The 23541-nt window shown below is 43.0% G+C and overlaps 1 protein-coding gene across 3 annotated transcripts in view; it reads left to right on the top strand.

The window, feature by feature from the left end:
- The window catches only part of LOC140198198 (protein PRRC2A-like), a 141108-nt gene that overhangs the window by 104590 nt on the left and 12977 nt on the right, over nucleotides 1-23541 (top strand). For all 3 annotated transcript variants that reach the window (XM_072259227.1, XM_072259226.1, XM_072259225.1), the window contains 5 exons: nucleotides 6344-6445; nucleotides 9135-9306; nucleotides 13828-13943; nucleotides 14936-15072; nucleotides 15873-16119. In XM_072259227.1, the coding sequence (XP_072115328.1) occupies nucleotides 6344-6445; nucleotides 9135-9306; nucleotides 13828-13943; nucleotides 14936-15072; nucleotides 15873-16119 (774 nt within the window). The remainder of the gene's footprint in view (nucleotides 1-6343; nucleotides 6446-9134; nucleotides 9307-13827; nucleotides 13944-14935; nucleotides 15073-15872; nucleotides 16120-23541) is intronic.

The following is a 23541-nucleotide window of genomic DNA, read 5'->3' as shown; positions in this document are numbered from 1 at the left end:
CCTCGCCTCATGGAGCAGCCTGGGGAATATTCTGTCCTCATTTTAACTGCAACACCTCCTCTCCCTTAATAACAACATGCTCCAGAACATCAACCTCACTCATATTGTCCTCACCATCATCAAGTTTCCTCTCATTGGTGAATACCGAAGAGAAGTATTCATTGAGGACCTCGTTCACTTCCACAGCCTCCAGGCACATCTTCCCATCTTTATCTCTAATCAGTCCTATCTTCACTCCTGTCATCCTTTTGTTCTTCACATAATTGAAGAATGCCTTGGGATTTTCCTTTACCCTACTCGCCAAGGCCTTCTCATGCCCCCTTCTTGCTCTCCTCAGCCCCTCCTTAAGCTTTCTTGCTGCCCTATATTCCTCAATAGACCCATCTGATACTTGCTTCCTAAACCTTATGTGTGCTGCCTTCTTCCACCTGACTAGATTCTCTACCTCACTTGTCACCCATTGTTCCTTCACCCTACCATTCTTTAGCTTCTTCACCGGGACAAATTTATCTCTAGCATCCTGCAAGAGATCCCTAAACATCGACCACATGTCCATAGTACATTTCCCTGCAAAAACATCATCCCAATTCACACCAGCAAGTTCTAGCCTTATAGCCTCATAATTTGCCCTTCCCCAATTAAATACTTTCCTGTCCTCTCTGATTCTGTCCTTTTCCATGATAATGTTAAAGACCAGGGAGCGTTGGTCACTGTCCCCCAGATGCTCACCCACTGAGAGATCTGTGACCTGACCTGGTTCGTTACCTAATACTAATCTAGTAAGGCATTCCTCCTAGTCGGCCTGTCAACATACTTTAACAGGAATCTGTCCTGGGCACACTTAACAAACTCTGCCCTATCTAAACCATTGGAACTAATCAAGTGCCAATCAATATTAGGGAAGTTGAAGTCACCCATGATGTTATTTTTGCTCCTTTCCAAAATCTGCCTCCCAATATGCTTGGTATCTCTACTGCTACCAGGGGGCCTATAGAATACTCCCAATAGAGTAACTGCTCCCTTCCTGTTCCTGACTTCCACCCATACTGACTCAGAGGATCCCGCTACATTACCCACCCTTTCTGTAGCTGTAATAGTATCCCTGACCAGTAATGCCACCCCTCCTCCCCTTTTTCCCCCCTCTCTATCCCTTTTAAAGCACTGAAATCCAGGAATATTGAGAATCCATTCCTGCCCTGGTGCCAGCCAAGTATCTGTAGTGGCCACTACATCATAATTCCATGTATGTATCCAAGCTGTCAGTTCATCACCTTTGTTCCTGATGCTTCTTGCATTGAAGTACACGCACTTTAGCCCTTCTACCTTACTACCTTTACACCCTCTATTCTGTTTCCCTTTCCTCAAAGCCTCTTTATATGTTAGATCTGGCTTTACTCCATGTACTATACTTGCAGTTCTCTCATGACCTTTATCCTCCTCCACCTCACTACCTGCTCTAACATTCTGGTTCCCCTTCCTCTGCAAATCTAGTTTAAACCCCCAGGAGCAGCACTAGCAAACCTTCCCGCAAGGATGTTAGTCCCCCTCCAGTTCAGGTGCAACCCGTCCCATCGGAACAGGTCCCACCTTCCCTGGAACAAGGCCCAATTGTCGAGAAACAGATTCATAAATGGAGGCCAAGAGTGCATCTTATTACTCAAGAAGTCTGCTCAAGAGTCTGCTAACAGTGGGATAAAAGCTGTCCCTGAGACAGGTGGTATATGCTTCTGGGATTTTGTATCTTCTGCCCAATAGGAGAAGGCAGAAGAGGGACTGTATAGAGTGGGCAGGGCCTCTGGGCAATGAAAGGTATAGATTTTCAGTTGTAAAAGATGGTGATCTCAGAGAAATACACGCACACAAAGTGTTGAAAGATTTCAGCAGGTCAGCCTGTATCCATGGAGAAGAATAAAAAATCGACATTTTGGGCTGAGATTCTTGATGATTTCAGACTGTTCGCGTCCTGGTGAAGGGTCTCAGCCTGAAACATGAGCGCTTTATTCCTCTCCATAGATGTGCCTGACCTATTGAGCTCTTCCAGCATTTTATATGTCCATGATCATTTGAATTTCCAGCATCTGCAGAGTCTCATGTTAAGGTAATGATCTCAGTTAGCTCCTATATCAAAGTGAGAAGTAAGAGAACTGGCATGGGTTCTGTCCGAAAACACGAAGCTGATGAAGACAGGATGATGTGCAGTAATTCCAGCAGCCAGTATCCCAGCTCGTGGAACATTTAACTTCTGCAAAGTGTTTTAAATCTGGATCCTTCATAGTAACGCACTCTGCTGGTGGAACTTGGCAGGTTAAGCAGCATCTATTGGGGTGGAAGGAAGGAACTGTCAACGTTTCTGATGCAAACTTGCATGAGGACTGTTCTCCCTGCTGCCCACCCAGTATAAATGCTGCTTGACTAGCTGACTTCCTGAGCAGAATCGTTTCTTGCTCCAATATTCCAGTATTTTCTTGTCTTTGGAATGGTTGATTGGTATCCAGAATATCAGTTAGCTACCGGAAGACTAGGGTATGACACCCTGTAGCCAGCAGCACAAGTTTTTGTGGAACAGATTCTGTGGGTTTTGGAGAATGAGTTCTGTTGAGTACACAGTCCTAACCTCGCCTGATTAGCCACATGCAAGTTTGCACTTTGCAGAGGACTTATCTACCTCTTCACTTCCAGTTCAGAGCTTAATGATACTTAGGCCAAATACTGTAACCCAGTTACAATCACTAACTCAGTTCTGTTGATCTTCGAGTCCTTGTGCTGTATTTGATAATTGGAACATAGTATTTCAAAATGAGAGCTTGCACTCCTTTCCATTCTGGTGAGTATCAATTGTGCCACTGGTGATCATGGCAGGACCGGAGGGAAGGATCTAACATCCGCAGTTGTGTGTTAGCAAATGTAGCAGTGAAGTCAAAGGAGGTTTGGTGTTGGTAATCTACGGATTTATAATCACTGACATATATCATGAAATTTGTTTTGCATCAGCAGTACAATGCAAGATGTATATAAATTTACAATGAAAATTAAAGTTGTACATAAGGAGAGCAAAATAGTAGTGTAGTGGTCATGGATGCATGGACTATTCAGAAATCTGATAAGAGTGGAAGAAGCTGTTCCTGAAAAGCTGAGTGTGGGTCTTCGGGCTCCTGTACACCCACTCTGGTAGTAATGAGAAAAGGGCATGTGTGGTGGGGCTCCTTAATAATGGATGCCACCTTCTTGAGGCATCATCTGTTAAAAATGTCCTCTGGTTGGGAGGCTTGTGCTCATGATGGAGCCTTTTTTGATCCAATGCATTCTCGCCTTCATGACAGGCAGTGATGCAACCGGTCAGAATGCTTCCAGGGTACATCTGTAGTCTGTTAGTGTTAGGTGACATACCAAAATCTCCTCAAACTCTTAACATAGAGCCATAGCATATGCTGCCTTCATGATTGCATTGATATATTGGACCCAGGGTAGACCCAGGAACATGAAACTGCTAATCCTTTCCACTGCTGACCCCTCGATAAAGAATGGTGTATGTTCTCCCGTCTCGTAAGGCAAAGGAAATTTTGGGTTGGTTGGAAGCTTGTGTTATGTATCAGTGGGATATATCCAACTAATCTGAACAAAATTTTTTAATATAAAGTATTGTGTGTTTTGGTATTGTAAAGTGCTTTTACAACACAGATGTTTAATTAAAATTCAAGGAGGTTGTTGACCATAAACCTATGTAATTGCACTGCTAAATCGGGCTTCAGTTTTCCTGGTGGTAAGTTAATAGACCGACACGACAATCCTGCCAGAAATGGAGAGCTGGATTGAATATAACCCAAAAGTAGCTGCCGCACAATTGCCTATCTCCCAGAATCCAAGCAAAATAAATCCCATTGTAAAAGCTGCTATAGCATCTCAACGAGACATTCATTGTTTTACTGGTTGACTTTGTGTTATTTTCTCAATTCATCTGTCAGCAAATTTATCTTGGAGCATTAAGCAAAGTGCAATTTTAAAGGTGTCAAACGTCTTGCACTCAGGTAAAGATGAACAGAGTACAACCCTTCCTGACATGATACTGGGTCAGTAGGAATTCATATCTTTCCAGGATTCCAGATCAGTTGCATCGTTTTGTATCAACACACATCAAATTTGTTGGTGAACGCAGCAGGCCAGGCAGCATCTCTAGGAAGAGGTACAGTCAACGTTTCGGGCCAAGACCCTTCGTCAGGACTAACTGAAGGAAGAGCTAGTAAGAGATTTGAAAGGGGGAGGGGGAGATCCAAAATGATAGGAGAAGACAGGAGGGGGAGGGATGGAGCCAAGAGCTGGACAGGTGATTGGCAAAAGGGATATGAGAGGATCATGGGACAGGAGGCCCAGGGAGAAGGAAAAGGGGGAGGGGGGGAACCCAGAGGATGGGCAAGGGGTATAGTCAGAGGGACAGAGGGAGAAAAAAGAGAGAGAGAAAGAATGTATGTATATAAATAAATAACGGATGGGGTAGGAGGGGGAGGTGGGGCATTAACAGAAGTTAGAGAAGTCAGTGTTCATGCCATCAGGTTGGAGGCTACCCAGATGGAATATGTTGCTTGAATTTCCAGCATCTGCAGAATTCCTCGTGTGTGCATCGTTTTGTATAATAATTTGATTTATCTGCACACTGCAAACCCAGTTCCGTTTGGGTAAGAGTCTTGTGAAGCCAACCTTGATTGAAGTGGCCTAATCTGGCAGTGTATTGTTTTTAACAAAATGGATAGTGTTGCATTTAAAAATGCAAACACAAGGAAATCTGCAGACGCTGGAATTTCAAGCAACATTTCATTCGTCACCCCCCATCCCTCCCCACCGATCTCCCTCCTGGCAAATATCCTTGTAAGTGGAACAAGGGCCCTTACACTTCCTCCCTCACTACCATTCAGGGCCCCAGACAGTCCTTCCAGGTGAGGCGACACTTCACCTGTGAGTCGGCTGGGGTGATGTACTGCGTTCGGTGCTCCTGATGTGGACTTCTGTACATTGGCGAGACCTGACGCAGACTAAGAGATCGTTTTGCTGAACACCTACGCTCTGTCCGCCAGAGAAAGCAGGATCTCCCAGTGGCCACACATTTTAATTCCACGTCCCATTCCCATTCTGATATGTCTATCCACAGCCTCCTCTACTGCAAAGATGAAGCCACATTCAGGTTAGAGGAACAACACCTTATATTCCATCTGGGTAGCCTCCAACCTGATGGCATGAACATTGACTTCTCAAACTTCCGCTAATGCCCCACCTCCCCCTTCTACCCCATCCGTTATTTATTTATATACACACATTCTCTCTGTCTCTCCTTTTTCTCCCTCTGTCCCCCTCACTATATCCTCTGGTTCCCCGCCCCCTTTCTTTCTCCCTGGGCCTCCTGTCCCATGATCCTCTCATATCCCTTTTGCCAATCACTTGTCCAGCTCTTGGCTCCATCCCTCCCCCTCCTGTCTTCTCCTATCATTTCGGATCACCACCCCTTCCCCCCCCCACCCCCACTTTCAAATCTCTTACTAGCTCTTCAGTTAATCCTGACGAAGGGTCTGGACCCGAAACGTCGACTGTACCTCTTCCAAGAGATGCTGCCTGGCCTGCTGCGTTCACCAGCAACTTTTATGAGTGTTGCATTTAGTTGGGTACTGGGGCTACTGCTTCATATCTAAGAGTTTTAGGCAATTGACGTCAGGAGTGATGTAAATTTTCCTATTTCTGATTTGTGCACTGCTATCCTTCCCCTTTATCCTGTCAACATTGATACAGGAAGCATGAAGGAAATAAGTTTTATTGTTGCTACTGCCAGTTTCTGAAAGCAAGGTCCTGGCATTAAAAAATACACCTAATATTGTTTTACATGCAAAAAAACCGCACCTACATTGACCATCCCTAAAGGCAGTAATACTCTGTTTACAAATTCATTATTGAAGTATGTGCTGCTGCAAAGTGAGAAAGGATGGGGAAAGGAAAGGACAACTATCTTGGTTTGCAATTCGTTCTTTTGTATAAACCACGATTTGTTTAGTTTTTCATACCGAAGGAAATGAAACATTACTTCGAGGTAGTTGGTTTTTTTCTCTCCTAATCAAGCTGCTCTGCTATTGGGTAAACTTTCTCTTTCAGTGCCCCCTTGTTTTCTCTATATCCCCTCCCCCTCTACTTCTCCCACCGTCCATCTCAAATTGCTGAGTAGAATTTCATTCCTGATAAGTTTTCTATATCACTTGAAGTCATAATTCATCCATGTCATTTAAGGTGGTGAATGTAGGTAGGAATGGAATATCAGCCATCTTGCTGTTTAACAGAGAATGTTGAATTTTTTTTTTTTCTTTTCTAGGTGCCTTTAGCTCCCCCACTACCAGTCGCTACAATTGAGACCCCACCACAAAACAGTGAGATGGCTCCTGCATCTCATCCTGGCAATGAATTGACTCTTAAGGTAGGACTTCTGATTTGCTGTTTATCAAAGGCCAACTTACAACATTAGCCTTCATCTCTATCAGGTAAAGGGAGACTTTGATGAGTATCCATCTGTCATTCTGGAGAAATCCAAGGGACATAACTATGGACTTGCTAATATCTGAAAGTTGCACTAGCCTCTGTGGTTGACATTGGAATTGTAATCCCACCTCTGTGCTGATTTGAGCCTTTAGAGTAGGTGCCTATATGCTTTTCCCCGCCCCTCTCCCCCACTGGACACATTTCCCTAAGAGCAAAGGTACTTATTGCTTGACCTGTGGTTCAGGTATTCTTTTTATCATACAACCCCTTTAAAAAGCACACCCATTTTCTCCCATTTCTCCTCTCCCCTCCCTCCCCCCCGGAAAAAAAATTCACGATACAAAGCTTTACAGTCGGTAACTTGGGTTCGATTTCTGCCACTGCCTGCTCTCCCCGTGTCCACATAGGTTTCCTTTGTGTGCTCCAGTTTCCTCCCACAGTCCAAAGACATAATCGGTTGATAGATTAATTGTTTATTGTCAATTGTACTGTGACTATGCTAGGTTAAATCGGCGGGTTGCTGGGTAGTGTGGCTTGGAGGGCTGGAACGGCCAATTCCACGCTGTATCTCAATAAGTAAATAAGTACTTATACCACCAACGAACATACCACTTCACATAAAATGTTATGGGGATTTGTCCCAAAATTGGTGCAGTAGTTGAATTTAAATAACTATATCTATATTGTTGAAGCACATCACTAGCAGAATACCCTTGACATCAGAACCAATAGTTGAACAACCCTATGTCTACTTCTGGAGGGCTTATCTCAGCTCCTTAAAGATATTCCTTTCTGTTATGGAATATTTGCTTCCTGCCTCCCGCCTAAGTGCTATGATAGTATGTGGTGTTGATGTCTGATTGCGAAGTCTACACTTGAGCAGACGGCTTGGTTGCCACGTTTTCCTTGTTCATTTGCAAAATGCAGGTGTTGCCGGTGCTGTTGGCATCACGAGCAAAGATGATGGTGAGCCATCTCTTCATACTGGCTGCAGTGCTTCAGTGTTTCTTCAGCATTTTTTTAGGTTTAACAAGTTACAGAATAAGACTAATTGCAACAGGAATGGCAATACATTTCTGAATTAGGGTGGTATGCAACATGTAGGTCAATGCGTTGGGGAGGTGCTCTCAGGACCTGGTAAAGGGACATGGATTGGAAAGGTGGTGGAAAATTTTCCCCATACATGTTTCTAAAGTGAAAGTGGATGGCCTAGGATCAGGGATTTAAAGGTGCATCTGAGATGTTTGTTTCTCAGATAATATTTGGAATCGGGGAATGCACTGCCTGAATAGATGATGAAGGTAGGTACACTCTAAAATGTAAGTAAAATCTAGATGAGTGCCTACGTTATAAACACGCCATTTATGGACACATGCACAAGTGTACTTGTACAGCATGGAGAAAGGGCTTTTGGCCCATTCATCTCCATTCTGACCGAGATGTGCTTTATATTCAAGCTCATCCTGATCTCCAGTGTGTCTCTCATTTTATGCTACTGTATTGTAAACGTAACTTTGCTGGATCAAATAACGACAGCACAAAAAGATCGTTACTTATCTTTTCACCCGTTTATTTCTTCAAGCTCAGCTGGCGAGTAAACTTGGACCCGACATCAGGGAGAGAACCTTTCTCATTTCCCCGGCGGTTCTACAAGTTCACTGCCCGATGTCAGAATTGTCAGAAGTTATAAGGCCACCAATACAAAAGAACAATCAATTTGATAACCATTCCGGCCAAATCAATGGCCTATTGATACAGAGACAATCAGTTTGATAACTATTCCGGCCAAGTCAATGACTATTGATACAAAAGTACAATCAATTTGTTACACTCCAGCCACATTAACTAAAGAAAGGAATGTCCTACCTGGTTTGCTGGAGCCACAACTTAATTATAAAGATAAGAAAATCTGTCAAGTTTATGCTTTAGGAAAGGAATGTTCTAATTTCCATCAGGTACTGCTATTTGTCAAAATCAAAAGGTGTGAAGAGCCCAGAGACATCTATGTAGATCTGGGTGAACTTTAACCCTTGTCTTGCTCCAAAGAAAGCAGCTGTGAGACATTCAAACACACTGCAGTCACAGACACAGTCAGTACTTAATTCATTGTTTACAGGGATCTTGAGAATCCTCCATTCCCTTAAACTTTATCAATATCATGTGAAGGAAAACATGACCAGCATGTTAGACTTTCTGACAAGCTATAACAATATCTCATGTTAACTCAATCACATTTGTTATCACTGGCATGTGTTGTGAAATCTGTTTTGTGGCAGCAGCACAGTGCAATACATAAAATTTACTATAAAGTGCAGTAGCAAATATACTGTATAAATCCTAAGATAGTATTTAGTAAGCAGTGTTGTTTTATGACATTAACTTTTCTATTCTGTTAATAAATTTCTTACTTGAAAAACAAACCTTTCCACTGTAGCCAGTTGCTTTTATGACACCAGTCTCCAGGTACAGGCTGAATTTGGAAGTTAGAATCTACAGTTACGCTTTGTGTATTTTTCACAGGCATTTTCTAGTCATTTCACTTTTTAAGAAACCGGAATGGTAATTCTGGGCTTGGTTTGTGTTGGCTCATGCCAGTCAATTTTTGCTTATTGTACTCTGACTCTCAGATGGAATCTGCTCGCAAGGCATGGGAGAAGTCGCCGAGTGTCACAGAGAAGGAGGTTGCTGTGAGTGTGACCAGCACAGATGTTCCTGAGATGACTGGTGGCTACCACTCCTTCGTCACCTCCATTCCAGCAATACCTGTGGCATCTGTGGCCCCATCTGCCGCACTCTCAGGTTGAGTACTTCAAAATGCCACAGCAATGTCTATGCTGTCTCACTACTCCACCACCTTGTTTATCATCTCCACTCCCTCCTTCCCTGTTCTCCTGCTTGGTATTACATCGAATTTTACTACCAGAGCTAAATCTCACCTTGTTACTTGTACATTCCCAATCACCTCTTGTGTCTTTCACTTTGTGTACTGCTACTTGCTCCTTCCCACCACCTGAATGTCTGTTTGAAATTACCTACTGTGTTGTCTTCTGTCCTGGGGAAGGTTTGCAAGCACAAAATACCAACCTGGCATTTTGGCAAATGCTGCTTGAACTGAGCATCTGACTATCCAGATGTTTGATATTGTGGTTTCATTTTATCCAGGTGCTGTATTAATCTCTTATTACTTTCTAGTCCCGCCCAGAGAGTACTGAGATAAATGTACTGACGGTCCTAATTACCTCATCCAACTCTTGAGTTACAAGAGACAAAGAAGGCTTGCATTTCAGTTTTGCCTTTCAGTCCCTGTACTTTGCAGTAGTGAGAAAGGTTTCACCTCAGAGGGGAAGGTCAGACATGGCAGATATTAGAGCTAGGGTTGGGGGGAGTTTGGCCAATTCTGATTAGGGGTCTCAGCCCGAAAAGTCAGCTGTTTATTCCCCTCCATTGCTGCTATTTGAGTTCCCCCAGCATTTTGTGCATTGCTGCAAGCAGTAATGGTAGTTGTAATATTGGAAACAAGTCTGTGTCCATCATAACAAGTGTAAAAGTCATTATTGACATTGCAAGTATAACTACCTGCGAGTAATCTCAAAACCTGCCTGGCCACTCTTCATAGTAATGACATGTGACCTGAGTGAACTGCATCATAGCTTTTCTCAGTGAGAGCACCTGATGGTGCTGTAGTTATTGGATTAGCAGCCCAAAATTGTGTGTTGAATGCACTGGCAAGATTTGAACCTGTGATCTTCTGGCTCTGCCAGGGCTAGTGAGCATTAGTGTAGTTTGCAGGTCCTGCTGGATCCCTACTTGCTTTTTGACATTCTTGCTCAGGGTTTTTAAGACTCCCAGCTTACTTTCTATTGCTATTGTAGAGTACCACGGCTCAGAAATGGGCCCTTTGGCCCATCTCGTCGATACTAATCTGATCTTAGTCCCATCTACCTGCACCCAGATCATATCCCTTCAAACCGCTCCCATCCGTGTACTTGTCCAAACCTCTCAAATGTTAAAATTGGACCCTCATCTACCACTTCTGCCAGCAGCTCAATCCATTCGCGGCACTCACTAGGTGAAGTAGTTCCCCCTCAGGTTTCCCCTTTAATATTTCACATTTCACCCTAATCCTTAATCCATGGGTGGGGGGAAGCCTGCATCCATTCATCCTTTCTGTACCCATTATAATTCTGTATACATCTAAGATCTCCCCTCCATCCCCTACACTCTGCGGGGAGTGGTGGTCCTAACCTATTCAACCTTCCCCTGTAACTCATTCTGGCAACATCCTTTTGGCTTTTCTCTGTATTCTTTCTAAGTTATTGATATCTTTCCTGTAAGTTGGTGACAACTGTATACAGTACCCTTAATTTGGCCTTGCTAGCATCTTGTACAACTTCAACATAATATCCTAACTTCTGTACTCAATGCCCTAGTTTATGACTGCCATCTCAGCTCATAACTCGTGTGAGATTGTTTAACAGCTCTGAATAGAACCAGAATGCAATTGGCAAGTTATCTACGTATGGTTCTTTACTATACTTAACAAACATCCCACCCTGCAAAAACTCATTTCAAGGAGGGAGCGCACCCCCCCCACACACCATATCTCCTCTCTCTCCCCCCCCCGTCGACCTCCAAGTTTGTATATAATACTTTGTTTAGTTATTTTGTCTAATCTGTAAACCAAGTTAAGTATATGCAGCAAATGTGACATTAAAATATGTACTTATATTATCATGTTTATTCTATTACAACTTTAAGCAAGTCTACAGGGAGTTTGGCCTCATCACGTAGGACATCAATACCGTAGCTCCTTAGCAGCTAGCCAGCTAGTTTAAATAACGTTAGCTACACTGTAATGACACCTGTTAAACTCACCTCAACATGTCTTTTACATTTTAACCCACCGTGGGCAATAGAAAAGTCACTGTTGCAAATAGTGCAGCGAGCAACACTGTCATTATTTTTGAGGTTGACTGTAAAGCCCGCCCACAGAGAAAACTGATAGGTCTACTTAGCAAGAGTCACCAACCTTTTTTGCACAGCAGACCGGTTTAATATTGACAATATTCTTGCGGAGCCGGTGGGGGGGCGGGTAATCACGACCAGAATATAGGTGATAAGTCAATAGCATCATAATATTTTAAGTAACGTTTGGATATTAAATACACAGCGCATATTTTCCCAGTATGAAGACATAAAATCATTGCAACACACCAATATCGCTGAATCAGTGGGAGCCCTGGGCTTGTTTTCCTGCAACAAGACGGTCCCATCGAAGGGTGAAGGGAGACAGCAATACTCGAAGGGGGTTCCTTATGTCCAGTTTATTCCGCAATTTAATTTTTGTTGCATTCATTGCAGAAAACTCCACTTTGCAGCGATATGATGTTGGAAATGGAAGCAACGTTTTCAGTGCTGCCGTGGCTATCTCAGGATATTCAGCCTTGACTTTGATCCAGAATGCCGGCAGAGATGTTATGTCAAACATACTTTTCAGCCCGCCATCATTTACAAGCTCGAGGAGTTGATCTCCTTCCCGCACTGACATGGATGACGTGTGCATAATGACCTCACGTGCGTTCAAGTTCAACAGTGTGTGACAGGGAATGGGGAAAGGTGCAAATGACTCATAGCGCTTCATATCGCCAAATCATATTGTTTCCTCACGGCCCGGTGGTTGGGGACCACTCTTGGCATGAAGAGAGACCAATCAGGATGCTCGCTCTCGCTCTCCCTCTCAAAAAAATCTATTTCCGGGATATCGTATATAATTTCCGGGCGTCAGGGAGCCACTATCGATATGGGGGAGACTCCCAGATCTTCCGGGAGAGGTGGGATGTCTGACTTAAGTTTGGTGCATTTTCAAATAATCAACACATCGCAAGAGCAAAGCAGTACAGGTCTTGCCCATGTTATGACACTTCTGTTCCAGAGAAGTGCTCCTAACTCAATCAGTTTGCAGATAGGAAATGCAACCTGCTGGCATTATATTTAAATAAAAGCATTGGCTAACTAAAGGCAGCATTACTAAACCAGGACATTTAACCATTCAAATTTCTGAGCATCCTGCAAACATATGACTGCACTACTTCCCACACAACTGAAGATGCCTGCATCCTTGATGAATCCCAGCAACTCCTTCCTGCAAGTCTCCTAAACACTTGTTCATGTGTATGGACAGTACATATGCAGTAGCCACTTCATTAAATATCCCTGTACACCTGCTTGTTAATGCAAATATCTCAGCCAATAGTGTGACAGTAACTCAATGCATAAAAGCATACAGATATGGTCAAGAGGTTCGGTTGTTTAGACCAAACATGAGAGGAGGGAAGGAATATGATCTAACTGAGTAGAAAGCTTGTTGGTGCCAGATGGGGTGGTTTGAATATGTCAGAACTTGATCTCCTGGGATTTCCATATACAACGGTCTCTAGAGTTTACAGAGAATGGTGTGGAAAAACAAAAAAAAAAAATCAGTTCCAGTGAGTGGCAGTTCTGTGGGCGAAAATGCCTTGCAAATGAAAGGTGAGGGGAGAATGGCCAGATTGGTTCAAGCTGACAAAAGGCAACAGTAGCTGAAAAACGTGTTTATAACAGTGGTGTGCAGAAGATTGTCCCTGAACGCACCTTGAAGTGGTTGGGATACAGCAGGAGAAGACCGCAAGCTTATACTTAGTAGCCATTTTAAGTACCAGAACTAACAGATAAGTGGCACTGAGTGTAAGTGGTGTGCTCGTAACTAGGGAGGCACAAGAGACTGCAGATGCCTGAATTTGGAACAAATCAAAACACTGGAGAAACTCAGCGGGTCAGGCAGAATCTATGGATGGAAACAGACAGCTGACTTTTCAGGTCAAGACCAAAACATCCACTCTCCATTTCCCTCCATGGATGCTGCCTGACGTGCTGAGTTCCTCCAGCATTGTATGAAGATGTTTCATTTTTCTACTCTTGGAAAGAGCATTCGTTCATGCAGTGCAGTAGCACCATCTGCTGATGGAACATGGTCCCACAGAAAGACTTTGGTTCATTTTAAAGTAGCTTCATTGAATCTTCCATCAAAGGTTCTTCCCTATATTCACTTTCAGCTCTACACTGTCTCTAGCTGTAGCTGCTATATTTCCTGTCATGCCATTTAGTCCTAATTTATTTCCACTGTAAACACAAGGGATTGAGTCTTCACTGTTTCTTTAGCAGGTTAACTTGAGCTGTCCATCTTGTTCACAACCATGCAGTTTGTTGTTCCCACTTGTTTTGCAGAAGCAGACTTTCTTTGCATTTTGAAAGCTGAATCGTTTTGTTTCCTGACTCCCACAGCCCCAAGTGGCCAGATTCCACCCTGCTACGTGGACAGTCATTACTACAGTGGTCAGCCTCGTGGAATGCCTCCCTCCATCTCTCAGCATCAAGGGTTTCAACATGGCCTCTCACGGGTAAGAGCTTTGTAATCCCATATGGTATTACAAGTTGCTGCTAATGTGGTCAGGCTGTTTCTGATAGAGGGTCTTGACCTTTAGAGCCAGTTTATCATGCAGTAGGTATTGTCCTTACAAACACTTATTTCATGGTGGAAAGGAATAAAACTAGAAGCACTTCTGCAGTGCTTCTTAAGACCATCAGACAGGAGCAGAATTAGGCTATTTGGCCCACTGTCTGCTCTGCCATTCAATCGTGGCTAATTTATAATACATCTCTCAAACCCATTCTCCTGCCTTCTCCCCATAATCTTTGCTCTGACTAATTAAGTACCTATCAACCTCTGATTTAAATGTACCCAGTGATAGCCTCCATAACTGTCTGTGGCAATGAATTCTACAGATTTACCACTCTCTACTAAAGAAATTCCTCTTCATCTCTGTTCCAAAGAGACATCCTTCTCTTGGGCTGTTTTCTCCTGGTCCTAGTCCCACCTGCTATTGGATACATCTTCCCTGCATCCACTCTATGTAGGCATTCCAATATTTGGTAGGTTTCAATGATATCCGCGTTCTATTACGACATTGGAACAGAAGATATTTGCAGCCACTTATTGACTAAGTAAGATATTAAAGTCTGCCGTTGAGTCTGCTCTATCATTCATTAAGATTGTGGATGCTCTGATCTTTTGAACATTGAACATAAAAAAAAACCTCCCTCCATTTCCATGCAGTCCAAACACCTATCCTTCAAGCCCTTCATTGAGAAGAGGTTACCACACTGATCTCTGCCCTTACACCCAAGGGGTCTCAAGGCAAATCGCTGTTCCTGTGCTCTTCCATGTTAATCCCAAACATTAAAATCTCTGCAATCCACTTTGCAATCATAATTGGCTTGATTTTCATGGATAACTAGTTTTGATACTTTGTCTTTAAATTTCCACACAAACAAATTTCAAACAACTTAGCAAGGAAGCTAGATTGTTACAAGCTACTGTTTTCTGTTGCAGGCGATTCCAACACAACAGATCACGCTTCCTCTTCACACTCCCCTGCAGGGCCAGACGCAGGTTTCTGCCCTTGGCATCCAACAAGGGACACCGGTCTCCCAAACACAGGATATGTTTGCTTCCCTTCAGTCTTTCAGGTACGACTTGGTCATTTCAGTGGAATAAGAACAGCAGGTCTGCCCCTCTAATTCTTCTGCAAGAAATAGAGCAAAGCGTGAAGGCACTCCGTGTCATCTTATGGCAATCATCACTACTCTTCAGATATAATTCCTCAGCATAGTTTTATCATCTGAGCCATTGCACCAAGGATAAACAGATTATAAACTTCAAGAACTTGCATCAGACATCACTTTTTAAAAAAATTACAAGTGTGGGTTTCTCATTGTTCAGAATGCTTTGAAAATGTAAATATTGCACTTCAGGGCAAATTGGTTTCATGTGAAAGAAATAGAAACCATAGGGAGCTTTTGATGGAGCATAGGATCCATTTAACAGTACTGTAAGTTGTGGGAAAATTTGCAGAACAAACCAACTATTCCAGCTGGAGAAATATTTTTTTAAAATCCCAGGGCCATTGAGCCTTTTGTATTGAAGGTTTTCATCCTTGGGTCCAGAAAGCTAGGAAGTATCTGGTAAAAAGGCTGAATCATCTCTGCCCTAGTGTCTTGAATTGTTTTTGTTCCAGAAAAGCACATCCACTCACTTACAGGGGTGGTGGAGGGTTAAAGCTGCCTTCCTTGAACTCTTCACCACAGATAATTTTCTTAAAAGTGAAAACCATCAAACTCTTTTAACACTAGGAGGCTGCTGGGATTTGTGGACGAGAGGAGGAATCCATTTTTTTTTATTATATATAAATGCTGCAAATCGCTTAGTCCCTCTATTCCTGTTTTTTGCCGGTGAATATCTAAATGTAAGTATCTGTTTTACTTGACAGGTCCCAACAGTTGTACCTCCAGCCTGGACTGTCCCCACCCTCTGCAGCCATGGTTCAAGGCTCAACGCTAATATCTGGGGGTCCGGTGAAGGGTCAGTATGTCGGCTTCTCAGCAATGCAGGCCGGGGAGGTAACAAAGGCTCCAGCAGGGCTGCCCTACCAGCAGGCAGCTTGCACTCCTCCGATGTCCGTCATTTACAACACGCAACTGGGCAACTCCCAGCTCATTGACTCTCAGTTAATACAGGTAAGGGGCCTGTACCAGGATCTCAACCATGCAGAGTTGGCTAAAGGGTTTATTGCCTTTCTCTGTGGATTGACTCCCACCACCTTGACCTGTTTCTTGATCCAATCTCTTTAGGGCCTTACCCATTTGGGGCTGTTATTTTCACTTTCTCTCTAGCATGTTCCCTCATGGAATAATGAGTAATGCTGTTCTGCCAACTGGCTCAGTGTTCTCCATCCCATACCCCTACTAATTCCTTTAGGGTGTTGCATTCATATTTGCATCCCTTGTCCCACCCAGCCACATGAGGGACAATTTTTCTGTTGCCACACCTTTTGGGAGATGGAAAGAAACTGGAGAACGCAGGGGAAACCCAGGCAGTGCTGGTGATCGGCACTGAACCTGGGTCACAAGTAAGCAGCAGCACTGACCATTAATAGCCAGGTTGAGCTTATTGTCCACCGCACAAGTGCAGTGAAGTACATCTACAATGAGAAAACGTTGCAGTGGTATCACAAGCATATAAGTTCAGACAAAGCACAGAATATAAATTGTACATCGTACATGAATTATAGCATTTTTGCTACCATAATTTCGTGCTGCACATTTCTTGCCACCTTTCTCAGAATACTCCCTGTTCAAAACCCTTCTCAACAGTGAATTGTTAGACAAAGTCACTGTTCTTGTGAATGTAAATGGTAATCAGAATCAGGTTTATCATCATTAGCATGTGTTGCAAAATTTGTTAGCAGCAGCAGTTCAATGTAGAAGAAAAAAAAGTAAAAATAAGTAAATCAATTACAATGTACGTATATTAAATAGATTGAAAATCGTGCAAAAACAAATAATATATTAAAAATGTGAAATAGTATTCATGGGTTCAGTGTTCATTTAGGAATTGGATTGCTAAGGGGAAGAAGCTGTTCCTGAATCGCTAAGTGTGAGCCTTCAGGTTTCTGTACTTCCTATCTGATGTAACAATGAGAAAAGGGCATGCCCTGGGTGCGGAGGGTCCTTAATAATGGGCACTGCCTTTCTGAGACACCAGAACTACTGGAAATAACAATTCGGATTTGTGTCTAGGGGAGCAGGGATAGGCTAAAGATGCTATGAGAGAAGGCTTCTTCTGAATTTAATCCTGTCATTTGCTGTGGTATTGAAGGAGTGAAGTGGCACGGTAGTTTATCAACACAGGTTGGAATTAACCTAGGCTTTTTCGTGGTTGATCATTTGCCAGTACTTAACAGGCATAAATGTGAACCCGTTTATATGCTAAAAGAGGAAGAGAAACATTCGCCACTCAGCTGCATGCTGGAGCTAGTGCATTTAAGTTAAAAAGGTATCATATTTCACCCTATCCCTGTGCTGCATTAACTGCCTCAGGGCAGGATCATGGGGCACACATTAGCTGGAATGGCACTATTTTCCACCCATATGTAGGCATGGAGATATGCTAGAATTTAATGCTTATTCCTGATCCTAGTGAGAGGGCATTCTTAGGACTGCTGCAGACAGTTGTGGAGTAGACAGTTCCAGGATTTAGACCTTGTGATGAAGGAAGAGCATTTTCCAGCTTATCATGGAGGGGAATCTGGTATGCACATGCACATTTATACACAGTGGTTGAGATTGGGAAGTCTGGTGGAATTTGCTGCAGTTCATCTTGCAGCTGGTGCACACTGTAGCCCTTATTGCTCATCCATGTCATTTTGTTGTGAGCTTCCATGTGAAGACAAGAGCATCCAAGGATGAGGGTTGCAAAGGGACTATATATCTACTGCAAATCTAGTGTGCTACTTAGTTCAGGAATGTACCTAAGTTCTCATCTTGGAGCTGCATCCAAGGCAAGTGCAAAGTATTCCATCTGATTTTTGCTGTCTCGATGTTGGGAAGGCTTTGGGGCATAAAATGCAAGATCCCCAGTCTTCCACCTTGTGTTACTGCCGTAGTATTTAAAATGCAGAGCTAATTGAAAACTGGAGGTTTTAGCAGTACTAATGCTGTTGAAAATCATGGGAAGCTGGTTAGAATCCCTTTGCTTGTTGACAGTTAACCACTTCCACGAGTCTGGTCCAGGTTATGTTGAGTGTGCTGTAGGAATGTTGCCGAAAGAGGAAATGACCCTTCTCGATCATTGCATTATGCTGTTTTTGCTGCCAACCATATGAATGTGGAAGTCAAATTAGCACTAACTTGGTTACTGCTTTGTTGTGAAAGAAGTGCCTTCCACAAGTGGGGTGCAGAGAAAAGAAGTTACATTGGTGAGGGGAGTCAGAAAGAATTAGTACATTTCAAGTGATTCATTTTTTTAAAAATACTCTTGTTGACTAATGAGGGCTTTCATTGGTAGAGGTATCGGACCAAAATATATAGCGGCAGCATTGGGCCATCGAGTCAGCTCTGCCAGTCCATCATGGCTGATCCCACATCCCGTTTAACACCATACATTTGCCTTATCGCCATATCCTTTGATGCCCTGATAGTTCAGGAAATGATCAACTTCTGCCTTAAGTATACCCACAGACTTGGCCTCCACCACAGTCTGTCGGTGAGCATGCCATAGATTCACTACTCTCTAGCTAAAATAATCCCTCCTTACCTCTGTAAAAGGTTGCCCCTCAATTTTGAGGCTGTGCCCTCTATTTCTGGATACACCCACCATAGGGAAAAAAAGTCCTCCCAACCTTATCTAGGTTTCAGTGAGATCCCCCCGCATTCTTCTAAATTCCAGTGAGCCCAAAGCTGCCAAAAACTCGTTAACCCCGTCATTCCTGGAATCATCCTCGTGAACCTCCTGGATTCAGTGAGATCCCCCCGCATTCTTCTAAATTCCAGTGAGCCCAAAGCTGCCAGAAACTCATGTTAATCCTGTCATTCCTGGAATCATCCTTGTGAACCTCCTCTGGATTCTCCAATGACAGCAAATCCTTTCTGAGATATGGGACCCAAAATTGTTGATGATACTCCAAGTGTGGCCTGACTAATGTTTTATAAAGGCTCAGCATTATCTCCTTTTATGTTCTATTCCCCTTGAAATAAATGCTGATGTTGTATTTACTGCCTTTACCACAGATTCAACCTGTAAATTAACCTTCTGGGAGTCTGTTTGAACCCTCTTCCTATTTAGATAATAGTCTGCACTATTGTTTCTTTTACCAAAATGCATAGTTATGCATTTCCAACGTCATATTCTATCTGCCACTTTTTTGCCCATTCTTCCAATTTGTCTAAGTCCTGCTGCAATCGCGTGGCTGCCTCAGCACTACATATCCCTCCACCTATCTTTGTATCATCCGCAAACTTTGCCATAAAGCCATCAATTCCATTATCCAAATTATTGATAATGTGAAAAGCAGAGGTTCCAATATTGACCACTGTGGAACACCACTAGTCACTGGCAGCCAACCAGGAAAGGCCCTGTTTATTTCCACACACTGCCTCCTGCCTGTCAGCCATTCCTCTATCCATGCCAGTATCTTTCCTGTAACACCAGAGGATTTTATCTTGTTATGCAGCCTCATGTGTGGCATCTTATCAACGCCTTCTGAAAATCCAAGTAAATGACATCCTCTGCCTCTCCTGTGTCCACCATGTTTGTTACTTCAAAGAACTCTTGCCTGACAAATCTATTTGAGTTACATGGCTACATGCTGACTTATTTTATCATTAGTCTCCAAATACCCTGAAATCTCATTCTTAATAATAAACTCCAACACTTTCTCAACCACTGACCTATAATTTCCTTTCTTTTGCCTTCCTCCCTTCTTAGAGTGGAGTGACATTTGCAATCATCCAGTCCTCTAGGAGCATGCCAGAATCAATTGATTCTTGAAAGCTCATGACCAATGCATCAGATACCTCTTCAGCAACCTCTCAAGACTCTGGGATGTAGTCCACCTGGTCCAGGTGACTTAACCACCTTAAGAACTTTCAGTTTGCCTATACTTTTTCCTTTGTAATAGTAATGGCATTCACTCCTGTTCTCTGGCACACTGCTAGTATCTTCCACAGTGAAGACAGATGCAAAGTACCCATTAAGTTCATCTGCCATTTCGTTGTCCCCATTACTACCCCACCAGCATCATTTTCCAGTATCAGCTTTCACCTCCCTTTTACATTTTATATAACTGAAAAAACTTTTGATATCATGCTTTATATTATTTGCCCTCATATTTCATTTTTTTCCTTGTTAGTTTTTTTAGTTGCTTTTTGTTGGATTTTAAAAGCTTCTGAATCGTCCAGCTCCCCACACACTTGCTACCTTTTATGCCTTTTCCTTGGCTCTTATGCAGTCCTTAATTTCCCTTGTCAACCTCAGTTGCCTACCCTTGCCATTTGAGAAATTCCATGGGACATATCTATCCTTGGATTTTCAGAAGACCTTTGACAAAGTGCTGCACATGAGGCTGCTTAGCAAGATAAGAGCCAATGAATTACGGCAAAGTTACTAGCATGGGTGGGGCATTAGCTGATCAGCAGAAAACAGAGTGGGAATAAAGGGATCCTCTTGTGACTGGCTGCTGGTTACCAGTGGAGTTCCACAGGGATTGTTGTTGGGACTGCTGCTACTTATGATGTATGTCAATGATTTGTACTATGGGATTAATGGATTTGTGGCTAAATTTGCCAATAATACAAAAATAGGTGGAGGAGCGGGTAGTGCTGAGGAAACGGCCTGCAGAGAGACTTGGATAGTTTAGGGAATGGGCAAAGAAGTGGCAAATGAAATACTATGTTGGAAAATGTATGGTCATGCACTTTGGTGGAAGAAATAAATGGGCAGATTATTATTTAGATGGAGAGAGAATTCAAAATGCAGAGATGCAAAGGGACTTGGGAGACCTTGTGCAGGACACCTTGAAGGTTAACCTCCAGGTTGAGTCGGTGGTGAAGAAGGCAGATGCAATGTTGGCATTCGTTAAAAGCAGGGATGTGATGTTGAGGCTCTATAAGGCACTCATGAGACCACACTTGGGGTATTGTGTGCAGTTTTGGGCTCCTTATTTTAGAAGGGATATACTGACGTTGGAGAAGGTTCAGAGAAAATTCAAAAGAATGATTCCGGTAATGAAAGGGTTACTGTATGAGGAACATCTGGCAGCTCTCGGGCTGTATTCCCTGGAGTTCAGGGGGATGAGGGGGGATCTCATAGAAACATTCTGAATGTTAAAAGACCGGAACAGATTAGATATGGCAAAGTTATTTCCCATAGTAGGAGAGCCTAGGACTCGAGGGCACGACTTCAGGATTAAAGGACGTCCATTTAGAACGGAGAAGCGGAGAAATTACTTTAGTCAGAGGGTGGTAAATCTGTGGAATTTGTTCCCACGAGCAGCTGTGGAGGCCAAGTCATTCGGTACATTTAAGGCAGATATAGATAGGTTCTTGATTAGCTAGGGCATCAGAGGGTTATGGGTAGAAGGCAGGGGAGTGGAGCTGACTGGAAAAATTGGATCAGCCCATGTTTGAATGGTGGAGCAGACTTGGGCTGAATGGCCTATTTCTGCTCCTATCTTATGATCTTATTCTATGCTTCGTGAACTATGCCCAGAAACTTCAGCCATCTCTGCTGTCCTGTCATCCCCACCAGTATCCTCCTCCAATTCACCTGGGCAAGCTCCTCTCATGCCTCTGTATCTCCCTTTATTCCATTGTGATACTGATACATGTGATTTGTGCTTCTCGCTCTCGAATTGCAGTATGAATTCAATCATATTATGATCACTACCTCTAAGGGCCTTTTTTTTTTCCATTAAGCTCCCTAATCAGATCTGGGTTGTTGCACAACACCCAATCTAAGATGGCCTTTCTCCAAGTAAGCTCAAGCACAAGCTGCGCTTTTTTTAAAAAAAAAAGCGCCATCTTAAAGGCATTGAACAAATTTCCTCTCAGGCGATCCGACACCAACCTGACTTTCCCAATCTCCTTGCATATTGTAGTCCCCCTTTACAATTGTGTCATTACCCTTATTACATACCTTTTCCAGCTCCCTTTGCAATCGCAACCCCATATCTTGGCTACTATTTGGAGGCCTATATATGATTCCACTTTTTTACCTTTGCAGTTTAACGTCACTCAAAGATTCATCATTCTCTGGCCCTATGTCACCTCTTTCTAAAGATGTAATTTCATCTCTTACCAACAGAACCACACCACCACCTATGCTTACCTGCCTGTCCTTTTATTACGAAGTATATCCTTTGATGTTAAGCTCCCAACTATAGCTGCCTTTCAGCTATGACTTGGTGATGCCCACAGCGTCATACCGACCAATCTCTGATTGCGCCACAAGTTCATCCACCTTACTCTGACTGCTTCGTGCATTAAAAACAGCACCTTCAGTCCTGCATTCTTTTTTAAGTTTAACATGTGTCACAGAAGTATGTTTCATGCAAGACACATCTGCATGAGTGTGGGTACTGCTACCACAGGCATTGCTGGAAGGATAGGTTTCCTTTGAGTTCCATATGTCAGACATAAAGAATAACTTGAGCACATTTATACCCTGGGTAGATGCTCAAACAGTCACATCATGTACTAATCTCTCACCCATCTGAAGCCGGTGTTTCAATTCAAACTATTTGGGATGAGCCTTCAGTTGTTCACCCACATCATTTAGTTGTGAGCTTCCATGTGAAAACTAAGCTCCCAAGGATAAAGGTTGAGTTACCTATGAAAGTGAGGCCGTTGTGTGGTAAGTGGCAGCTGCTTCTGGGAGTTTTTATGGATTAAGCAAATTCTGAGTTCATTGCAGGGTTTCTCTCCCTGCCAAACTGTTTTGTTTAACATGTTGCTCTGATCAGAAAGTGAAATCTTCACGGCCTCTTTTTTTTTAAGCTAAGTAGCAGTGCTCGAGCATAAAATCACGGGACGAGGTTGGTGTGCTGGAGGCACCTCATCAAACACTTTTATTAAAATGTGTTCATTTAGGGGAGATCGGTGCCTCGTCTGTACTCTCCTGCACTATGCCTTGATTCCCTTTGAGTAACCTCTTTCATTGAGCTGTTCATTGAGGTGGTATTCTGCATCCATTTTGCTCAATCCTCAGTTACTAACTTGGTTCCTAAAATCTGTTTCTTGCAATTTGTTTGTGTACTGAGCAACAATGATCATCTACAGTAGAGAATTCCAAAGATTCATAACCCTCTGACTAACCTTTCTCGTCCCATTCTTTCAGCCTAAGAGCACCTCCAGCTTTGTATTTGCTAGTCTGAGTTGGCATCCTGTTGGCTCTTGCTATGCAAGATCTCGAAGAATCTTGTGTTTCATTGAAATCACTGCTATTGTGCAAAACCCAAATAACATACTCTAACTCTGCTTGATTAGTACTATACATGTAATTAAACATTTGGTTAATTTTGTACGTTTGTCAGACAATGACTTCTATATGTATCTGGATCGCACAGGAACAGGATCTTTCGCCAGTGATGTTTTGCAGTACTA

This window comes from Mobula birostris, chromosome 5 (genome assembly GCF_030028105.1).
Source record: "Mobula birostris isolate sMobBir1 chromosome 5, sMobBir1.hap1, whole genome shotgun sequence".
Lineage (NCBI taxonomy): Eukaryota > Metazoa > Chordata > Chondrichthyes > Myliobatiformes > Myliobatidae > Mobula > Mobula birostris.
Note: the sequence above shows the minus strand (reverse complement) of the source record. Positions and strands in the feature narration are given on the sequence as shown.